Raw genomic sequence first — 23,127 nt, 5'->3', positions numbered from 1 at the left:
TGCAAGTTTAAAGTTTTGTCTACTGAAGATAACACCAACGTGGATTGCAAAAGTGCTGCTCCTAGCCAAACCCAAGCCACTATGATTATACATACAAGAAATTCATTTTTTTGAGAAAAAAATCAAAAAACTCTTCCTAACAAGACAACATAACAACAACAGGAATTTTCCTGTTTATTAAATCCACACTTGACCTATATTACATGGAAACATATAATTTGGTAAGCACAAATAAAGTTACAAATCAAGAGAGAAAAAATCTAGTTGCACAGCTCACGGGCGATTCCCAAGCGAGAATTGGCCACGTCAAACATGATCCTAAGGTTCTGCTGCTGCAAATTGGCTATAACATTGAGCACCGAGTTCACATTATTTGGAGCTGCAGCCATAGCTAAGCACGCCAGTGACCCTGCACTGCTGTGAATCAAGCTGTTCTCCATCGGCAGCACCAAATTCAGCCCTGTGAAATGCAGCGTTATTGCTGGTGCTACTGCTTCATTTGTTACTGCAAAGCACGTATCAAATGCACCCAGAGATGAAAATGACCCTCCTACTTGTTTTCTGAACTCATCTCTAATTGCTGTATAAATCGGTTCAACAAATCGACTTATCACAGTGCCTGAGTCAATTATGGTCCCTGCTCCAGTGTTGGGGTCAAAGGTTAGGAGCTCTGGGGCAATTGGTACCCAAACACGGCCTACACTAACTCCGGTGAGGTTCACATAGTATAGTGATGGCCGGTGTGGGTTTCGTAGTAAAGGGGTGGTTCTAATGCTTTTGGGTTGACCCGCCGGGCCGAGTTTGAGCGAGCCTGAGAAGTAGTAGGATTTGAAACTGGGTAAACAGTATGAGAATACACCCGAATAGAGTGATCCAGATTGAGAAAGCAACGATAAGGGTCCACGACCCAAACCCAACAGCCCTTGAGGGGGAATTGACCTACCAGAGATGGAGTTAATACAACCAAAAGCAAAATTTGGTATCACATCATTGGCTAATCCTAAAGAATCTTGCACAAGAGAAGCTGAGAAAGAGGAATCTCCACCGTAAGATTGGTTAAAAACGCAGTAGGAGGTGCCCGTGGCCGGGCAGGAGAATCCACTGGCTTGGATGCATTGGGCCATGGAGCAATCCAATGAGCCGTAAGTGGAAGAGGTATTGGTAATGAAAGTGGTACTGGAGCAGCCGGTGCAACCGGAACAGGGAACCCAAGCAGCATCATTGCTGGTGTCTAAGACCATAAACATCAACTGACCAGGAGTACCCAATTTGACCCGGACCACATAGTTGGCAATGTTCAGGACCTGCTGGCCTGGAGCAATTGGGACAGAAGTGGTCATTTGGGCAGCTAGGCTTGACAAATACTTGAGCCTTTGTGGGTCTTTGGAGGCCATGTTAATGACTGTATTAAGCAATGAGTCCTGTTTTGGTGGGTTGAAAGGTGAACATTTGCTATAGATGGGGAAGATTGAGAGATCTGAGCCATCTGCTTGAGAGGCACAAGGGTCAAGAGCCTTTGTGCTTGAGATTAGAAGAGCAAACAAGAGGAGTTTGGCAATGATAGTTGAGTCCATGGCTTGGACTTTAGTGTGTGCATGCATGGGAAGTCAAGTAAAACACACATCTATTTATCGAGTTGAAGGGTCTGAAATTACTCAAATACCCTCGTAATTATTAATATAAGATGGCAGATCAGGCCAGATAGGAGGATCTTTATAATCACATGATGACATCCATTATCACAAAAGAAGGAACATTACCAGGGTCCACGAACGAGAAAAAGAATGCTTATAATAGGCCGCAAATTAATTCTTTGTGCGGAGATTATAATAAAGAAATCCAAGTTGGAAATAAAGTGCAACTAAATTACCAGGGATTATGCTTTTTTGGGGAAAAGGGAACTCAAATTTCTTCGTCGAATTATGAACTCTGAAGTCTTCCATGAACTGTAAATGGATAGACATGAGCAAATTCTCCAGCAAAACAAATTCAGTTTCGTCATCCTAGACTTCCAAGCTATAATGCTCAGAAAGACCGTAATTATCTTGTTAAATATCTAGCTTCGGATTTTTACCTTACTGATATATCCAAAAAATAGAACAATGGAATAAGGTAATGACCGTAAATTCACTATTTTCTTGAATTATTTCATGGAAGTTCTCAAGTAGAGAGTATTTTACATCACAATGGGGGAATCAGTGGACCAAGGCCAAGAGAGGCAAGAGCAGCTCGTGAACTTATCTATCCAGAAGGCAAAGATCTGAAAAATGCTAAAAACAAAAAAGAATTTTGTCGGAACATGGGCCAGTGCACAAGCTGCGGTCGGTCACGGGCAGAACAGAATTTCCCATGACGTATATCGTATGGGTCCAGTAGCTGCTCTGTCAGCCATAGTTGTAAAATCCGGACAGGATGATCAATTGAAAATCCGAAAACCAAACCCAGAGCCAGCCTAGTTTAATCTAAAAATGGGAAGACGTGAAACTCAATCAAAACTCGAAAATCTGGAATTCAATATTCTTCTTGAATTCAATAACTTGCTAATAAACCTCTATTTAATATAAGTTCAAAAATGCAAAATCTATTAATTTCAAAATAATTTAATAATAGAATAAAATATGTTCTTAAATTTTTTTTCACTTTAGCTATACTAAATATATTTTCTTAATCCATATCCATATGAAAATAACTAATGAAGAGAGTAATTATAAAAAATTATAAATTATATCTTATAGAAAAATAATTAGCCTGTTTTATAAATAATGTATTTTATTAAATTCCAATAACATAAAAAACTTAACAAAAAAATATTAAATTTGCGAAAATACCAATGAGATGCCCGCCGTTATCATCCAGTCTGTCTCCCATGTGCAAACCTGAACTGTAGCTTCCTAATACAATACTCACCAAAATCCTTTTTAAATCCCTTGGAAGGATATTTAAACCATAATTAACTTGGTTGATCACAAGAATCCTGCAGTTTAACAGGATATGAAGTGTGAAAAAACAAAGCAATCTTAATCTACCATACTCAATGACTCATGCAAGTCCCCACCAAAATTCACGAGGTCTCCCTGTTTAGTTGTCATTTCTAGTGCAAACCTATCAGCTTGGGCGAAGGAACAGAATAATGTCAAACCCATCAATTCTGCATATCTATATCTGTTTTCCAGCAGATCAAGGAACAGTCTTACATTGGATTCTTCTGAGCTTATGATTATATGAAGCCATGCAACCATAAACTGCAATAAGCCAATAACCATTTGCTGCTTATATGCATTTTGGGGATATTTGTCTCATCCTGAATTCCCACGCATCTCCCTCACCAGCAAGTGTGTATATGCCCCATTCTATACCCCAAGGAAATTAAATATCGTCTTTCGGGTGACAAAACCAATATGATTATCTCTCTCAGGTACTCTCAAGCTAGGTAAAGTCACATAGGATGTGCATCAGAAACCATTCATTTAAAATTGATCCACTATCCCATGATACCATGCGAAAGGTTTCCTTCATGAATCTTGTTTCAGCAGCATTGAAAAATAAAAGCATTTTAAATGTCATATATATTTATGATGCAAAACCAACAAAGAATCAATCCCCATACGTAAAAATCAGAACATGATCAAGCATAAATTAGCCACATTTTTATTATCTTTTTTGATTGTTTATTTACACATTTTTTAGTCTAATTTATGATTTCTATCTTGTTTTTACAGAAAAGGAAAGAATTGGAAAATTGGAGAAAAAGTGCAGAAAATTGACAGAAAAGTGATTGGGTCAGTAATTTGCCCAGTGATCTGCCCAAATCAAGCTGAAGCAGAAACCTTGAGGCAACAGGCAGAAGTGATATGGGCAGTGATTTGCCCAGGACACTCGAGGACACTGGCCAAATCACTCGCAGAAGACAGAGAGAACTGACTGGCAGAAACGTGATCAGGTCTGTGATTTGCCCAATCCCTTGAAGAAACTGGTCAAATCGCCGGGCAAATCACTTCGACAGCAGAAAATACAGCAGAGCGGGAAATTGTTCAGGAAACCGAATTTCAAGTTTTCAGAAGTCCAAATCCAACTCAATCACTACCAAAACAATTCCAAGAGCCACGAAAGAGTTTCTCACCTAAGGAATTCCAGTTGCAATTAAATTCAACATCAAAAGAGGAGTCACAAGCCAAATTAAAAAGGGATTCAAAACCCTAGAAGGATGGAACTCTTCAACTATAAAAGGGCAACCTCCAAACCAGCAAAGGCATCTTCTGCTGAGGAATTGAACTCGCCAGAAACTCTCCAGCATCTTCCTTTTTCTTTTCCTTTCATCTTTCTGTGTATTTAGTCCACCATGAGTGGCTAAACTCTTTTCTTTTCTAGTTGAAGTTGGTGAATTTCAGATTTTGTGATGAATTGGGAGATTTAAATCTCCATTGTTAAACTCTTATTTACTTTCAATATTTATGCAATTTAATCTTTCCATAATTATTATTTTGCTTTTAGAATCAATAAGGGCCCATTGCTTTTAAATTGCTTAAGTAATATTGTTTGAATAATTTAGGTCCGTAATTGCTTAGGTTGTTCAAATACACATTTAATCAAATTGCATAATCTAAACTTGACCACGCGGTTGGCAAGGATAGAATTGGGTTTCTCTAAGTCTTAATGCAGTCAACAGTTGTTCGATGCTATAATGCCCCAAGGACGTTCCTTGGCAACTTGTTGATTAGTGTTTGATTAGCGAACGTTTCCTAATCAAACTAGAACTAAGGAGGAATTTGGATTGTGAGAAGCGTCTTCCACATCCTAAACCAATTTATTGAGATAAATAGGAGTATTAAAGAATCAATGATCAATTCTAAACAATCTGAAATAGATCCATACTTCAACTAGAAGCTTTTCATCCATTGATTTACTCATCTTTAAATTATTGCTTTCTTTTGCTATTTAGTGTTAATCTATCAACTCAAACCCCCCTCTTTTAATTATTTGTTATTTACTCATCTTGGTTATTATTAGGAAGATCTTTAGTGTCAATTTCCTGTGGTTCGACCCTATTGCCATTATCTACAAGTTTATTGTTGATTGTTTAATAGGTTTATTTTTTACGGCTTCGATAACCGCTTATCAAAAATTGGCGCCGTTGCCGGGGAATTGATTTAAACTAACGTATTTTCCCTTTATGACCAGGTCTGGCCGTAAAGACACTCTTCTTTACGATCCGGAGATTGAAAAAACTGCCAAGAGCTTAAGGAAGCAAGCAAATTTGAGGAACCAAGCCTCAAAAGCATCTTCATCAGCAACACCATCCCACAGAGCTGTTGTTGTACCTGCTGATTTTTCTGCACCAGCAAATTCACCTATTTCTGCACCAGCTGAAGCACTTGCTGTCACATCTGCCCCTGCTACAGAAATTTTTGCACCAGCAGACTCTCCTACAGCCACTACTGCATTTGAACCTGATACCCGATTCCAGGTTATGGCAGAAGATCCAGCAATGGCAGCACCACCTGCTGCACATGTAGAAGCTGAAATTCAAGCTGGAAACGTGCCCATTCAAGCACCTCAGCCACGAGAAAGAACTCTCGGAGAGTTAGCTGAACCAGCAGGAGATCAAGCACCCTTTTGCATTGAATATCCCCTATTGACAGCACCATTCGAGCTAAAGACAGGTCTGATTCATCTCCTTCCTAAATTCAGAGGCCTAGAAAATGAAGATCCTCACAAGCATTTGAAGGCATTCCATGTTGTGTGCTCAACCATGAGACCCCAAGGCATTCCAGAAGATGATATCAAGCTTAGAGCCTTCCCTTTTTCCCTTGAAGACTATGCCAAAGAATGGCTATTCTACTTGCCACCCGGATCCATCACATCATGGGCTGATATGGTAAGAGCATTCTTGAGAAAATTCTTTCCAACCTCAAAAGCCATAGGCATCCGCCGAGAAATAAGTGGCATAAACCAAAAGCACTCTGAAGGCTTGTATGAGTACTGGGAGAGGTTCAAAAAGTTGTGCACAAGCTGCCCTCAACATGATATTTCTGACCAATCTCTCATTGAGTACTTCTATGGAGGTTTGCTACCCTCAAAGAGAAAATTTATTAACGCAGCATGTGGAGGGTCAATTGAAAGAAAATCACCTCGAGAGATGAGGGACTTAATTTCCACCATGGCTACAGCTTCTCAGCAATTTGGAGATCAAGAGCAGCCACCAAGAAGGGTAAATGAGGTGAGTAATTCCATTTTATCATCCCAACTTTCTGAACTCACCAATGCTGTCGTAGCCTTGTTGTGAGTCAAACCCAACAAGTCCAGCAGATTCAGCAGCCCAAGACATGTGGAATATGTGCCAACAACCACCCAACTGATCTATGTCCTTCCCTTCAAGAGGAGGACCAGCAAGTCAATGCTGTTGGAGGCTTCAATGGGCAAAGAAGGTATGATCCCTATGCAAATACTTATAATCCAGGTTGGAGGGACCATCCAAATTTTAGTTATGCAAGGGGAAATCAATATCCAAACTACCAGCAAAACAATCAAGCTCAAGCTGCACCTCAGAACTCCAATGCACCTCTTGAGGAGATTGTGAAGAATTTAGCAAGTACCGTGCAAAATCTTGAGAAACAAGTGAGCCAAATGGCCACTGCAATGAGCAAATATGAGTCTCAAGGGAAGCTACCCTCCCAAATTGAGATAAATCCAAGACAAAATGTTAGTGCCATCACATTGAGGAGTGGAAAAGAGTTGCAAGACAATAGGGCTGAAAAATTGCAAAAACAGGGCATGGAAGAAATTCTGCCAGAAAGTGATCAGGGCAGTGATTTGCCCAATTCACTAGTAGAAACTGACCCGATCGCTGGGCAAACTGAGCTGTCCAGCAGTGATTTGCCCAAATCACCAGAGAAGGCAGAATCCAGTCAAAGGCAGAAACAGCAACCAGCAGAGAAATTCAAGGTACCTCCTCCCTTCCCAAAGAGATTTGCAAGGTCCCAAAAGGAGAAAGAAGAAAAAGAGATACTTGAGACACTCCGCAAGGTGGAAATCAACATTCCCCTACTTGATGCTGTAAAGCAAATCCCAAGGTATGCCAAGTTTCTCAAAGAGCTATGCACCAACCGAAGGAAACTTGCTGAACGTGAAAAGGTAAGTGTGGGGGAGTGTGTTTCAGCTGTCATCCAAAGGAAACTTCCAACCAAATGCAAGGATAGAGGAATGTTCGCGGTTTCATGCAAAATAGGCAATGTGGGAATAAAGAAGGCCATGTGTGACCTTGGAGCTTCAATAAATGTCATGCCTCTGTCTATTTTTAACTTGTTGAATGCAGGTACACTCAAGGGCACCAGCATTGTGATCCAATTAGCTGACCGATCCATTGTCTACCCCAAAGGAGTGCTAGAAGATGTGTTGGTGCAAGTGGACCAATTAGTCTTTCCAGCAGATTTTTATGTTATTGACATGGAGGAAGACAAGAGCAACACCACCTCTAATATCTTACTTGGGAGACCATTCTTGAGCACAGCAAGAACAAAAATTGATGTGCATGATGGCACATTGACTATGGAGTTTGAAGGGGAAGTTATCAAATTTAATGTTTATGATGTCATGAAATTCCCCAATGATGTTTCTCCTGTTTATGGCCTTGATGTTATTGATAATTTAAGTCAAGAAGTTTTTGATTTTGATCAAGAAAACTTACTTTATGAAGGTCTTTACAGGAGAGAAGAAGTGGACAGCAACATCACTGAAACAAACAAAACAGCAGACTGTTGTAACTTGCTGGATGTGGGTGATTTGCCCAGTGATTTGCCCAGAACACCAGAAAATCTGCTCAAATCACAGCTCAAATCAGACAGCAGGCAGACAGAAAACCAGCAGACAGAAAATGCACCAGAACTGAAACCCTTGCCTAACCACCTCAAATATGCCTACTTGGGAGCTGAAAATACACTTCCAGTAATCATCTCCAACCAGCTCAGCCAAGAAGAAGAGGAAAAGCTCCTGGATGTGTTGAGGAAACACAAGAAGGCAATTGGGTGGACATTGGAGGACATAAAGGGTATCTCACCCTCAACGTGCATGCATCGGATACTTATGGAGGATGAGTGCAAACCTGTTCGTGAGGCGCAAAGAAGGCTGAATCCACCTATGATGGAGGTTGTAAAGAAGGAGATTGTGAAGCTCCTAGACATTGGGGTAATCTACCCCATTTCTGACAGTAAGTGGGTGAGTCCCATCCATGTGGTACCAAAGAAGACCGGGATTACCATTGTCCCTAATTCTGAAGGAGAGCTAGTACCCACTCGTGTGCAAAATGGGTGGAGAGTTTGCATGGACTACAGGAAGCTCAACACAGCCACAAGGAAGGACCATTTTCCCTTGCCCTTCATGGACCAAATGCTTGAGAGACTTGCTGGAAAAAGCCATTACTGCCTCCTTGATGGATATTCTGGATTTTATCAAATCCCCATTGCACCAGAAGACCAAGAGAAGACCACTTTCACATGCCCATTTGGCACATTCGCATTTAGGAGGATGCCCTTCGGTCTTTGTAATGCACCAGCCACTTTCCAAAGGTGCATGATGAGCATTTTTTCTGACTATGTGGAGAGGATTATTGAAGTCTTCATGGATGACTTTACGGTGTATGGCAACTCATTCCATGAATGCCTAGCCAACTTGGAGAAGATACTTCAAAGGTGTTTGGAGACAAAGTTGGTTCTCAATTATGAGAAGTGCCACTTCATGGTCAGCCATGGCTTAATCTTGGGCCATATTGTTTCAGCAAAAGGGATTGAGGTAGACAAAGCCAAAGTTGACACCATCAAAAATCTGCCCTATCCAACCAGCATTAGGGAGATTAGATCATTCCTTGGACATGCTGGTTTTTACAGGAGATTCATCAAGGATTTTTCCAAAATAACTCAGCCTTTGTGCAGGTTGTTACAGCAGGATGTGCCATTTAACTTTGATGACAGCTGTAAAACAGCATTTGATTTGATCAAATCACTGCTGATTTCTGCCCCAGTCATCCAGCCACCTGATTGGACCCTTCCATTTGAGATCATGTGTGATGCCAGCAACTTTGCTATAGGTGCAGTATTGGGACAGCGTATAGGTAACTCTCCTCATGTCATTCACTATGCCTCACGCACCCTAGATGCTGCACAATGCAATTATTCCACCACGGAAAAAGAGTTGCTAGCTGTTGTGTTTGCATTGGAGAAGTTTAGACCCTACCTACTTAGTACAAAGGTGATTATATACTCAGATCATGCTGCGCTAAGGTATTTAATCAAGAAAAAGGAGTCCAAACCTAGGCTGGTGAGATGGATATTGCTGTTACAAGAGTTTGACTTGGAGATCCGCGACAAGAAAGGCAAGGAGAACCTTGTGGCTGATCACCTCAGCAGAATTCTGACCGAGATAGAGACATGCCCCATCAATGAGACCTTCCCTGATGAGCACCTCTTTTCTGCCCAAGAAGAGGAACCATGGTATGCTGATATTGTTAATTTCCTTGCCATAGGTGATTTGCCCACTGATTTGCGCAAACACATAAGAGACAAGATCAAGAAAGAGGCAATGTATTATGTGTGGGATGAGCCTTACCTATGGAAGCATTGTGCAGACTAAGTCATAAGGAGATGCATCCCAAACCATGAGATCACATCTGTCCTAACCTTCTGCCACTCTTACAGCTGTGGAGGTCACTTTGGGCCACGCAAGACAGCCTTGAAAGTCCTTGACAGTGGATTATTTTGGCCTAACATATTTAGAGATGCTTATTTATTTTGTAGGTCATGTGCAAGATGCCAACAAACAGGAAACCTTGGCAAAAGAAGTGAAATGCCACAAGCACCCATTATGGTGTGTGAAATCTTTGACATATGGGGCATTGACTTCATGGGACCATTCCCACCTTCCTTTGGCAACACCTACATACTTCTTGCTGTGGATTATGTGTCCAAGTGGATTGAGGCCAAGGCAACAAGGGCTGATGATGCAAAAACAGTATGTGATTTTGTAAAGTCCCACATTTTCTCAAGATTTGGACTGCCCAAGGCCATAATCAGTGACCGAGGCACCCATTTTTGCAACAAGGTAGTAGAAACTCTCCTCAAGAAGCACCATGTCATCCATAGAACCTCTACTGCCTATCACCCTCAAACAAATGGGCTGGCTGAAGTGTCAAATAGGGAGATCAAGTCAATCTTAGAGAAAACAGCCTGCCCAAATCGCAAGGATTGGAGTGTGCGCCTAAATGATGCCTTATGGGCATATAGAACAGCATACAAAACTCCAATTGGGATGTCTCCATATAGGCTGATTTATGGAAAAGCATGCCATCTTCCTATGGAACTTGAACACAAAGCCTATTGGGCTATGAAGAGCTGTAATCTTGATGAAAAAGAAGCTGGAGTTAACAGAAAATTACAGATTCAAGAGCTTGAGGAGATTAGGCGTGATGCCTATGAAGCTTCATGGGATTACAAAGCAAAGACTAAAGCCTTCCATGATAAGAATATCTCCAGAAAACACTTCCAGGTTGGTGATAAAGTCTTGCTTTTTGATTCCAGGTTCAAATTATTCCCTGGGAAACTTCGGTCTAGGTGGATTGGACCATTCTTGGTTGAACATATCTATCCACATGGAGCTGTTGACATTAGGAGCCCACAAACAAGCAAAGTTTTCAAAGTTAATGGGCATTGTTTGAAGAGATTCTATGAAGGTTTTACTGTCCATGTTGTGGAGGAGGTTCCCTTAGATCCCCCTTCCCAAGACTGCTGAGCAAGACACTGAAGTCCAGCCCAAGACAGAAAACAGGGCGCTACTGGGAGGCAGCCCAGATGTAGTGATTTGCCCAGTGATTTGCCCACTGCTTGCCCAAATCGCTGGGCAAATCGACTGAATGTACCATAGTCACAAGTGATCGGGGCAGTGATTTGCCCAATTGCCCAGATAATTTGACCAAGATCACCGGTCCAATCGCAAAATCAAGCACATCATCAGAAAAGGGCGTGAACAGTACCAGCCCAACAATTGCAAAGGAGGAGTGATCTGGCCAAGTGATATGCCCAAATCACTGGTCAAATCACCCTGTCAAGAATCCAGAGGGCCAGCATTAAATGATCAGGGCAGATTCACATACCCAAATCACTTTAAGTAGTTCTTTTCTTATTCTTTTACTTTTTACGCTAAACTACTGTTTTTTTATCTCTTCTTCTTCTTCAAGCTTTCTCCTCTCCGACCACTACTCACCCACCGGCAAACTCAAGACCACCATGGTCCGAATTAAGATGAAGGCCACCGGCGGACCGTTCATGTGGAAGAAACTAGGGCTACCGAAATCCATCCCCTATGACAGTGACGATGAAGCGTGGGACACCACTCCACCAGCCACCACCAACACCGAAATGTCACCAGCTACTGAACCAGCAACAGGACGCACCGACTTACCTGCCGCCCAGACATACCGCCGGCAAAAGAAACGGCCAAGAACGCCACCACCACCGTCCACAATAGCCCCGAAGGCAAACCTTGCGGGCGAAATGCTACCTGAAGCCACCACTTCCTCCGGCCACGGCCAAAAACGGCCAAGACCACAGTCGCCACCGAGATTAGAGCCAGAGGCAGCCATGCATCCCACAGGACACAAAGAGAACACTGCGCCCCCTGATTCCACCAGCGCTGTGCCCACTAATACGCCAGCGGACTTGCCAAGCGCTATGGCCAGCGATGTGCCCAGCAATGTGCCCACTGATGCGCCCAGTAATGTGCCACGCGCCGTGCCCAGTGATGCGCCCATGGACTTACCAAGTGATACACTCAGTGATATGCCCAGCAATTTGCTCAGCGATTTGCCCAGGCCAGCATACCCAGATCACATCGTCAAATCACTGACATTCAACAAAATTTCTGAGCGCACCAGGCTGCTTAAAGTTTCATCCCTACCATATCACCCAGGTAAGTATATCCACCATGCCACCCTTGGAGCACTGAGACTCCATTCCTAGGTACGTTCTCTCATCTCTACTATTGGCTGGGACACCTTTTTCTTCCTGCGCATGCCCTCCTTCCTTGAACTCACACATGAGTTCTTCACCACATTCTATTTTGACAAACCTGCCATGCACAACATACACACACCAGGCACTATTGGATTTAGGTTATTGGGGAAGCGATTTCGCTTATCCCTGCAGGAATTCGGCATAGCCATGGGCTGTGAATGCCCTCAGTCTACCTGGGACTTCCCTGCTGAGTTTGATCCAAGCTCTGTGTACTTGGAATTAAGTGACAATCCACCAGACTCCTACTCACCAACAAGGTCCAAAGACCTTTACCTCAAAAACCCCAGCCTGAAATACCTCCACAGATTCCTGGCTTACACATTTTCTAGGAGGAAGGATGCCTCCAACATCCTGACCAGAACTGAGTTATATATTCTTTGGTGCATGCACACACATAGGAAAATACATCTGGGATACTGGGTTGCCACCCAACTATCTAGCATCATTCAGTATAACAGGCCACTGATTTTTGGGCCCTTGATCACTGCCATTGCAGTAAATCTCAAATTATTGCACCCAGCATATACTGACCTTTCCCCCACTTCCAAGACAACCCCCTTGGACCTACGCACATTAGATGACATGGGGTTGCTTTGCAAGGTGGGGGATGTTTTTTCCATTGCACCTGCAGGTCCAGTAACGCCACGCCATGAGCGTGTTTTCAGAAGGAAGAAAGCCACCATAAGCACCACCACCCAGCAGCCAGCCACTATAGCAGCCCCTGCAGATGAGACAACACAAGCAATAGGGCAGGCACCAGCAAATGAGCCACCTCCAGCAGCCGCCCAGCAGGATGCTCCTCAGCCACCTGAAGACGAAGCCCCCAACCAGACAGTAGAGGCTCGTCCAGTAGGATTGAGGACCGAATGCAAAGGATGGAGCACTTGTTGAACCTGCTGGTGGACCATTTTCTGCCCCAGCACCGTGACAGATAGCGATTTGCCCAGTGATTTGCCCAGTACTTGCCCAAGTCACTGGTCAAATCACTCACATGCCAGGAAGTCACTTTCCCTTTTCTCCTTCATTTTTCTATATATTTATTCAAACATTGAGGACAATATTTGGGTTAGGTGTGGGGGTACTGGAGAGTATTTATTCATTGATTACACCATCTTTTTGCTTCTTGTTCTTTCTTTTTGTTTCTTTTTGCATTGTTCTTACCCCTTTTTGCACACACCAGAATTTTTTTTCACACTCCTAGCGCACACACACAGAATTTTGTAGCTAATTGCTTTACTCAACATAGATAACAAGGCTGAAAGAGTTTCCTTATCTCATGACCCCATTGATTTGCCACCCCTTTAAGCTTAAATTGAATCATTCACAGTATGTTACCTTCACTTAGGGAGTTTTTCTCTTGAATTGAATCCTCAAATTTGCTAAGGTCAAGGGAAATAAAAATACAAATACATGCAAACACAAAGTCAGTGTAACTCCCTAAGAGCTGATTTGCCCAAAATATCATGAAAAACCAGCACAAAGCACAAATCACAAACTTGTTCCAATGGTCTAAGACTATGAACTAAGCCTAATAGCCACTTGGAGAAGTAACTGACTGAGTAACCGGGGGTGTATCACCCATGTACACAATCGCGTAAAAAGGTCAGTAACTTTTTCAAGCAAATAAGTTTCGATGGTCTAGACTATGAACAGAGCTAGTAGCCACTTGAACAAGTGACTAACTGAGTAACCGGGGGTGTATCACCCATGTACACAATCGCGTAAAAAGGTTAGTGACTTTTTCAGGCAAGGATAAGAATAAGTGCTGCTAAAAATAAAAATAAAAAAGAGAAGAAAATGGGCAAATCACTCCTAGGGGTTGCATTAAAACTAACATAAAGGAATAAGCATGATTGAGCCAAAAACCTTTCTCTTGACCATGGTAGGTGAAAGGAAACAAGGAAAGGAGACAAGGAAAGGAGAAGATGACCTTAGTACATGTACTCTATACTGTGATGATTCAGTTTAGGAATCTAGGGGAGGCTGATTAAGTGGTACTTAGGCTCTAAGGAAAAAGGGAACTTGATTGGCTAAGTTATTTGTTGCTTGAGGACAAGCAAAAAGCTAGGTGTGGAGGTATTTGATCAAGCATAAATTAGCCACATTTTTATTATCTTTTTTTATTGTTTATTTACACATTTTTTAGTCTAATTTATGGTTTCTATCTTGTTTTTACAGAAAAGGAAAGAATTGGAAAATTGGAGAAAAAGTGCAGAAAATTGACAGAAAAGTGATTGGGTCAGTGATTTGCCCAGTGATCTGCCCAGATCAAGCTGAAGCAGAAACCTGGAGGCAACAGGCAGAAGTGATATGGGCAGTGATTTGCCCAGGACACTCGAGGACACTGGCCAAATCACTCGCAGAAGACAGAGAGAACTGACTGGCAGAAACGTGATCAGGTCTGTGATTTGCCCAATCCCTTGAAGAAACTGGTCAAATCGCCGGGCAAATCACTTCGACAGCAGAAAATACAGCAGAGCGGGAAATTGTTCAGGAAACCGAATTTCAAGTTTTCAGAAGTCCAAATCCAACTCAATCACTACCAAAACAATTCCAAGAGCCACGAAAGAGTTTCTCACCTAAGGAATTCCAGTTGCAATTAAATTCAACATCAAAAGAGGAGTCACAAGCCAAATTAAAAAGGGATTTCAAAACCCTAGAAGGATGGAACTCTTCAACTATAAAAGGGCAACCTCCAAACCAGCAAAGGCATCTTCTGCTGAGGAATTGAACTCGCCAGAAACTCTCCAGCATCTTCCTTTTTCTTTTCCTTTCATCTTTCTGTGTATTTAGTCCACCATGAGTGGATAAACTCTTTTCTTTTCTAGTTGAAGTTGGTGAATTTCAGATTTTGTGATGAATTGGGAGATTTAAATCTCCATTGTTAAACTCTTATTTACTTTCAATATTTATGCAATTTGATCTTTCCATAATTATTATTTTGCTTTTAGAATCAATAAGGGCCCATTGCTTTTAAATTGCTTAAGTAATATTGTTTGAATAATTTAGGTCCGTAATTGCTTAGGTTGTTCAAATACACATTTAATCAAATTGCATAATCTAAACTTGACCACGCGGTTGGCAAGGATAGAATTGGGTTTCTCTAAGTCTTAATGCAGTCAACAGTTGTTCGATGCTATAATGCCCCAAGGACGTTCCTTGGCAACTTGTTGATTAGTGTTTGATTAGCGAACGTTTCCTAATCAAACTAGAACTAAGGAGGAATTTGGATTGTGAGAAGCGTCTTCCACATCCTAAAGCAATTTATTGAGATAAATAGGAGTATTAAAGAATCAATGATCAATTCTAAACAATCTGAAATAGATCCATACTTCAACTAGAAGCTTTTCATCCATTGATTTACTCATCTTTAAATTATTGCTTTCTTTTGCTATTTAGTGTTAATCTATCAACTCAAACCCCCCTCTTTTAATTATTTATTATTTACTCATCTTGGTTATTATTAGGAAGATCTATAGTGTCAATTCCCTGTGGTTCGACCCTATTGCCACTATCTACAAGTTTATTGTTGATTGTTTAATAGGTTTATTTTTGACGGCTTCGACAACCGCTTATCAGAACACTACTTTACATCCAGTACATATAAGTGAAAGCTTTGCAACATTGTGGCTACAAGTTGTTTGTGATCACATCTGAAGCCCTCATCAGTGATTATGGAAAGCACTCATTTCCAAAGATTCGATGGCAACTGAAATGACTACGTATATATCAAGAGGGCAGCATTTGTCAAGCATCCAAAAGAACTCCATAAAAACAACTAGATTTGATCAAAATTAGACAAAAGATAAAGCCCATGATAAGAGATGAGACTAAATTTTGAACGTCCTAACGACCAAAAAAATCTAAATATTTATGCCTTTCTTTTTCAATTTTAACAACTTAATTTTGGCAATTTTAGCCAGCTGGTAAAAAAATTGGATATATTTATATATACATATATATCGTTGCTGCTGGTTTACAAGGCCAAGGGTCCTGCAATCACAGACATGATAAGGACACCAAGACCAAAGTTGAAAATATCATGTTCATGTCTATTGATTCTTCTGAATCCTTGGGTGGTGAGTTTGTTACTTGATTATAGGATTAGGATGTTCTAAGGAGGCCTTTACTAAGAGAAAGGGAGAGAGAGACGGAGAGATTTTTTTTTTTTTGGGGGGGGGGGGGGTGGTGGGATTAATGAGGGGAGAAAGGGTGAGGGGCCGGATAGAAAAAATTAGAATTTATTTTTTAAATTCTGATGATTAATAAAATTTCTTTCTCATAAAAATAAAATAAAAAAAAGACTAGTTGGCTATAATTATAACCAATTTTTATCAAAAAAAATTTTTATAAAAAGTTCTACGCTTTGGATTAGTCCTGCCCACAGTCCGAATTCAGTTCCTGTACCAAACGGAAACCACATACTTGGGGGCCAGTTTCAGTTCCTCCATCCTTGAACCAGGACCAAAATTGGCCCGATTTAAATTTTTTGATTTGTTTTATTTTATTTATATTGGTTAATTTGTTCCTCTAATTTTGATAATATACATAGAATAATGATATATTGTAACTCTAAATTTTATAAATTTATGTATTATAATGTGTAAATATTAATACAGTTTTTTTTTTTTAAATCAAATTAGGATGGGACCATAACCGGAACTGTTTTGAACTTGAAACTGTTTGGAACCAAGGCCAGTTCAAATTGGATGCATGCGAACCGGCAGTTGCCGCCCATGGCTGAGCCATTTTGGTCAATTAGGCCTATATAACACAAGCATCTCCAGCAAATGAGGTGAGGAGACAAGGAGTGGTACAGCTATATGTACACACACAGAAGACACACAGTTACATATTGAGTATTTTGTCTAGACCGGATCGTGGGACCCACATAAAACCAAATGTATTTACACCATAGATCCATCATTTATGTTGCATTTTTATAATTAATGAAGCATACATGACTGCATGGTATAAGCACCACTGGACTCAAAGCAAACAACGTGTCTTGGAGGTTATTTTCCAAGAGTCATCCAAGATTGAATAAATATATCATAAGATGGAACAGATATACATAAAAGCATTGCTAAGACAAAGATGACGCACAAATTGAAAAGTTATAGACTTGAAATGCTGCAATTATGATTTATGCAAACTGAGAATTCATAAGCATACCTCTTCCATTAACGACGAAGCAGTCTTGACCTTGACTATAATGACAGGAAATTGTGTGGCACTTCCCAATAATATTCCTGTTAAAAATGTTATAATGTTATCTTTCTCCATAAGAAAGCATATATTATGCCGTCTACTGCAAAGTGTGAAAAAACAAAGCAATCTTACAATGCTCTACGGTCAAATCATTAAACACGTCATTTAAAATATAACCAAATAACTATTTTCTAAGAAGAAAAATAATGCTTTTTTATCCAAGTTCTTTATCTTGAAAAAAATGCTCTATTAACTATGATTTTTCAACTTTAGAGATCAATGTAACTGGAATATCTGACTACATGAATATGAATATATGTAGAATGCATATTCCATGTCGTATGGTATACTATGCCATTATGCCATGTTATGCCAACACGAGTAGTATGGCATGTCAAATAATAGTATGGAGTATCAAAGAGCAAGTGTACGAAAATGCATGTGGAAATGTGGAAACTCTAAATTCTTATTCTATAATATGATATACAGCATGGCGCATTCAAACAGGGGAAAAAGCCCATGTTAATGTTACTATAGGATAGAAATCAGTACTGTTTTGGACAGGGGAAAAAGTTAATGCCCAAACTAAATATATTAAAATGGGATAAGCATATATGGAAACTTTCATATGCCATTGCTAGTAGGTATGCATAATGGACAAGCAAGAGCAGTCCTCTCAAGCATTGATAACATAGCAGCTTCTGGAACTAAAACAATACAAACCAACAACTAATGCCTTTTGTCAAAGCGACCAAGATAATGCTTTTATCATAAAGTAGTGAAAAACCAAAGCCAAACATACCCCAAAACTATGATCTCCCTGCGTTTATGTGTTACAAAAAATCACTTTTGACATCTGTAAGGATGCCTATCGCATAAGGATGCTGATCACATCTTGAAAGCTCACTATGTACGGACCAGAGAGAAATTTATCTATGGCTAAAAATCACCTCGCTCTTTAGAACACCAAAAACCATCAAACCATTCCCATTTATCCCATTAACTTACTAAACTAACATAAGAGCAACGTGAACAAGTCACTGTTATTCTACCACCTAAATACTTGAATTGAACAAAATTTTTCAGTGCACTACGTTTACCTCTTAATAGGGCCGAAAGCATCACAAGCAAATCATCCGCAGATTCTTCACAAATCTTCTCCTTTGGATCCCCCATAACCACTTGTAAGTGATAGCTAATATGATCTTGACTCTTAAACCATTGATTAGTGCACTTAATTATGAAAACTTAAATATGTAGAGAAAGAGAGCCCTCACATTTTGTTTGGCGGTAAATCCTCAATGCATTGGTATCTGCTTCTAATGCACCTCGATCGCCGCAGTGAAGGCTGGAACCTCCAAACCACCTTTCCCCAAAAATAAAAATCGAAGAAAATCAATCAGTGATTTGCTTAACTCAATAAATAATTAAGCAGGGGAGTTTAAAAATCAACCATAAAGGCAAAAAAAAAATTCATGATCGAGTGAACTGAGCAGCGGTAGTTCTAATGCGTATAATTTTACTGGGCCAATCGAAAGGGATGGCGCCGAGATTGCAGCCAGCAGCGAGTGACGTCGGAGATTGGACGTGGAATATGGTGAAGAAGCCATGTGTTTCATCGGAGTCTCGCGCATGCATCGGAGCTTAAGTCTTGAGTTTGTCGAGCGCCAATCTGAAAGCACAAATGCACGCTCTTCTCGCTGCCGTCAACGGCCGCGAACACTTGGCCAAGGTTCGCCGTCATGATTGATTGATTGATTGATCTCTCTCGAGTCAGGTGATGGTGACTTGGAAGCATCCCGGCCAGTGGTCATTTTCAGACCGTAATGAATTTAAATTTCAGTTAAAATTAATTTTATATATGCATATAGAAACATCACCCACCAAAAAATATTATTATTATTATAAAGAAGTAATAATTAAAATTACTGCACATATCTAACGTACTAATAAATTTCCTGTGGTGCTCGTGATCGGCATGTTACGTAACGGTCGTGTATCCACAGAAAACAAAAAGGTACTGAAGGACATGAACGAGAAGGGAAGTCGACGGATATTCAAACGCACCAAAGGTTGGCGGGTTGAGCGGGAGCCCTACGCAATTTGTGGGCGCGCGCTCAAATTTCAACGGGCCTAGTTACACCACCAAATTTCTTGTCTTGCCCAGAGGCCTGGACCTGGTAACGATCGGTGTCGGCATGCAAATCGCAATCCATCAACATCTCCACTTTGAATTGGGAGTTGTTGGACTCCGTTACTTTATCAGGCCTAATTTAATTAATTCAGTGAAAATTAACATGTAATTATTAATTAAACCAACTTTTAATTCAAATTGAATTCAATCTGGTCCAGTATATATTCAAGATTTTAAAATTTGAGTTGCCGGTTGTTAAATTGTTATAGTTTCCTAACATGTAAGCTTTTTTTACTACGAAATTCGATTTTGTTCTGCTGGATCACATTCTAGAAGTCACAACCGTGATATCGGATATTGCCTTTTTTATATTTTGGCCTTTCCTCTCCATCATGGGGCATTAAAAATTTGAAGTTTCAAATCCGACGTTTTTTTCGTAAACGTAGAAAATGAGGGAAACAAATCTGTACACAATCGATGGCCCTTCATGTTCACGGGCTGCCACCCTGATGACCCTTGGATTGGATCATAAGACCAATACCTACAAATTTTTTAGTACCAATGTCTCTTGTCAACTTTTTTTACTTTTTAATCTGCGTGGTTGTTAAATTCGTGTGCTACTATAAAAAATGATTGTGTATCCTTTTGAATTTCATATTAATTTGTGATCGGAGAAATATACGCATTCAAATTATATTTTGAGAGTTAGATTTGATTTTAATTTAATATACCTTATAATTTTAGGAAATTTAAAAATATTAAGTTATGTATTTATATATTTTATTTAATTTTAAAAAATCTTTTCAGATAAATTTATTTTCTATGAGATAATTTAATTAGATTTTGAGAAATAAATTATTTTCTTTTTATATGATGAAAATTTATTTTTAATTTTTCAAATAATAAAAAATATATTAATTAATATGCATAATTTTAACATTTATCGAAAATTTGAAATTTCTAAATTAATTTACCTAATAAAGATTTAAAATATTAATAGTTGAATATATAAATAATACATATTAATATACTGAGCCTACAAATGAATTAAAATTAGGCAATATTTCCCTTTTAATAGTTTCTGAATGAAAATTATGACTTCAGATATTAACTAACTCACATTCTACTAGACTACGTGTATTGATATAATTACATATCCATTACTACACATATATTAATCTATTGCACGTGCATAACTACCTTCAAGGACACCTAATACTTGATATCATTTCCAAAATTATAATTTTTTTATTTATTGAAATTTTAAATAGATTAGTTGAAGTTATAAATTGTTGTTATGAATATATCAAATTGGTTTTTCGAGTGAAAGTGATATGTCAACATTCCTTATTTTATTATTGCACATAAATATATAACGTTATTTTTATTTTTTTCAAATGAAATTTGAGGGTAAAATCTATCAGATTTAATTAAATGCACTTATTTTCAGATTAAGCATGATCAAATAATTATTTAATTAAGTATGCATACCAATGTTGAGAGATAGAAGTGGAGAAAATTGTGATTTCTATTTTAAGTGTTTGGTGTTAAATAAAGTTAGAAAAAAATGAAGAAAAAAAAGAGAGAGAGGAACAATAAAAAGAGAAGAACAAAAAATAAAGAAAGCAAATGAGTTTTAATGGCTAATTAAGTAATTTTAAAATAAATATCCATAATTCAAATAATTTCTTGTAAAATCTAACTAATTTTAGTTAAAATTATTTTTAGTATAAAATCAATTCTCACAAGAATTCGATAGAATTAAATTTTTTAATTATAAATTTTTTCAAACGCAAAAATTAAAATAAAATAATTTAATTTATTTGAATTTTTATAAAATCAATCATTTAAAATAAGGTGAATAAGAATTTTATAAAAAAAATTAATTGAATTAAATTCCCATAAAATTTTTTATAAATATGTGTATATATATAAAAATCATTGCACCAAGAGTGGTCCTAAGTACTCACATTTTCCAAACCCTTCCCCCATCCTTTACACCCTACCAGTGGACAATGAATGTGGAATTTGAACTGGAAAGCCTACATATGGGTAGGGGAAACTCATGTATTAATAAAGTTGGCTCCTAAAAGGTAAAAATAACAAATTAATTTGATCATATTTGCTACATTGAGCTTAGAGAACTATACTTGGGCCCTTTGCAGTCTAAACTCAATTTTTTTTTGACGTTTTATTTACAATACAGGCCATATAATGTATAATTTAATTTTGCATGGCAAATAAGATTCTCCTATATACTTCATTTGTTTCATGCAAGTAGAAATATTAAAACATGCTTCTTCTTTTTTTTTATATATATTCCATACTAAAATTATCTAGTTTTTGAGTTATTGTATTTGTAATCTCGATTTTATTATTTTTCTGATTTTTTTTATACACTATGATATTTTCATATAGATTTAGATTGTGATACTGTCATATAACTTATTCCTTTTACTTTAAATAATAAATAAAAGATACAAAACAAAAGAATACTTAAATTTGTTCTCCATATTTTTAATAACTTGTCTCATATTATTCTTAGTACCATAGAGTATAAACAATATAGATTTTTACTATTTTTTTATGGAACAGCTCTTAGTGTTATGTTAGAGGTAAGGTTTGCTTACCTTATCCTCACTAGACTCTACAATGTAACACCGATATTATTTAAAAATATCACTTTTTTCCAATTATCATTACTTTTTTTTTTAAAGTGATCGATTACTATTGTTATAGTAATTTAAAATAATAATAATAATGGAATTCAAATAGATGAATTAGTTAGACGAATTTGGATTTATTCACCTATAGTCGCAGAAGTTCACGCCATACTTAAAGCTCTTCGATTAGCATTCTCTCAAAATTTATGGTTATTTAATAGTTATCTTAATTTAGAGGTATTGTTTGTAGTATTAATTAATACGATTTTCTTTGTTATCCTATGATATTTTAATTATTGTTTTAGTAATTTCATTTTTACATTTACAATTAGATAACATTTCTTTTGGATTTGTATATTGAAAAAGAATAGAGCTGTTTATCATTATGTTTTTCTGCATAATTGACTTGCTAAAACTAGTCTCGGTTTGATAAATTTTGTTGTCTTCATAGGGCTATCAAAGTAAAAGAAAATTGTATGGAGGACTGACTATAAGGCGAGGAGAGAGAGGGAGAGGAGTATTGCACGTTGCTGTATAGTTTGAATTAGAAATATAATTAAGACAGCCTGAGATGTAGGACCTAATAAAATTCTTATAGATGGGTTGGCCAGCACAAGAAATTAGAAAAAAAGATGAAAAACTTTTGCAGTTGCAGTCTCAACCAAAGATCCTACCTAATGAGACAAAATCTTCCTTCTTTTTACATCCTGTGTAGCTTGGATTTGCTTATGTAGCATAAATATAAGAGGATAGTTTCTGAACAAGTCATTGCAGACAAATCTACCACTAAGAAGATTATGGTGATGAATTTGCTAGTTTTCACTAAATTCCAACCACAAAGTTTTACTGCTTCACAGTAATCGACTACCTATTTTCCAATCATTTTCTTCTACGCAATCTCATTTTACTGTAATTTTTAAAATTTATATTTATTAAATGTGCTAAAAATTACTTAAAAGAAACTATATAACAAAATATATCATCTGACAGGTATACAATTTTTTTCTTAATTATTCATTTAGTAGTTTAAAATCTTAGTAAGAGCATTACGCGGAAAAATGGA

At 38.4% G+C, this 23,127-nt stretch overlaps 3 protein-coding genes across 5 annotated transcripts; 1 reads left to right on the top strand and 2 right to left on the bottom strand.

Annotated features, from left to right (window-relative positions):
• On the bottom strand, window positions 1–1,615 carry LOC110606527 (aspartyl protease AED3). The gene has a single exon (XM_021745378.2). It carries the CDS (start codon window positions 1,599–1,601, stop codon window positions 261–263), a length of 1,341 nt encoding a protein of 446 aa, XP_021601070.1. The 5' UTR covers window positions 1,602–1,615; the 3' UTR covers window positions 1–260.
• A 9,655-nt stretch (window positions 1,616–11,270) lies between these two features.
• LOC122723056 (cell surface glycoprotein 1-like) lies at window positions 11,271–12,214 on the top strand. The gene is made up of 2 exons (XM_043953795.1): window positions 11,271–11,952; window positions 12,189–12,214. The coding sequence occupies exons 1-2, from the start codon at window positions 11,271–11,273 to the stop codon at window positions 12,212–12,214; spliced, it is 708 nt and encodes a 235-aa protein (XP_043809730.1).
• A 3,422-nt stretch (window positions 12,215–15,636) lies between these two features.
• Window positions 15,637–19,432, bottom strand: LOC110609956. Of its 3 annotated transcripts, XM_021749810.2 has the most exons (5): window positions 18,721–19,431; window positions 18,545–18,633; window positions 18,368–18,462; window positions 17,232–17,308; window positions 15,637–16,820 (listed from the first exon to the last, which is right to left on the bottom strand). In XM_021749810.2, the coding sequence occupies exons 1-5, from the start codon at window positions 18,742–18,744 to the stop codon at window positions 16,815–16,817; spliced, it is 291 nt and encodes a 96-aa protein (XP_021605502.1). In that variant the 5' UTR covers window positions 18,745–19,431; the 3' UTR covers window positions 15,637–16,814. The 3 variants fall into 3 exon arrangements, 1 of the variants encoding a protein (XP_021605502.1); XR_006349911.1 differs by having other exon boundaries at window positions 15,637–17,308; window positions 18,368–18,428; window positions 18,721–19,432; XR_006349910.1 differs by having other exon boundaries at window positions 15,637–17,308; window positions 18,368–18,472; window positions 18,721–19,426.
• Window positions 19,433–23,127: the final 3,695 nt, after the last annotated feature.

This window comes from Manihot esculenta, chromosome 2 (genome assembly GCF_001659605.2).
Source record: "Manihot esculenta cultivar AM560-2 chromosome 2, M.esculenta_v8, whole genome shotgun sequence".
In the NCBI taxonomy this organism is placed as follows: Eukaryota; Viridiplantae; Streptophyta; class Magnoliopsida; order Malpighiales; family Euphorbiaceae; genus Manihot; species Manihot esculenta.
The sequence above is the reverse complement of the archived record's forward strand: the minus strand, read 5'-3'. Positions and strand labels throughout refer to the sequence as shown.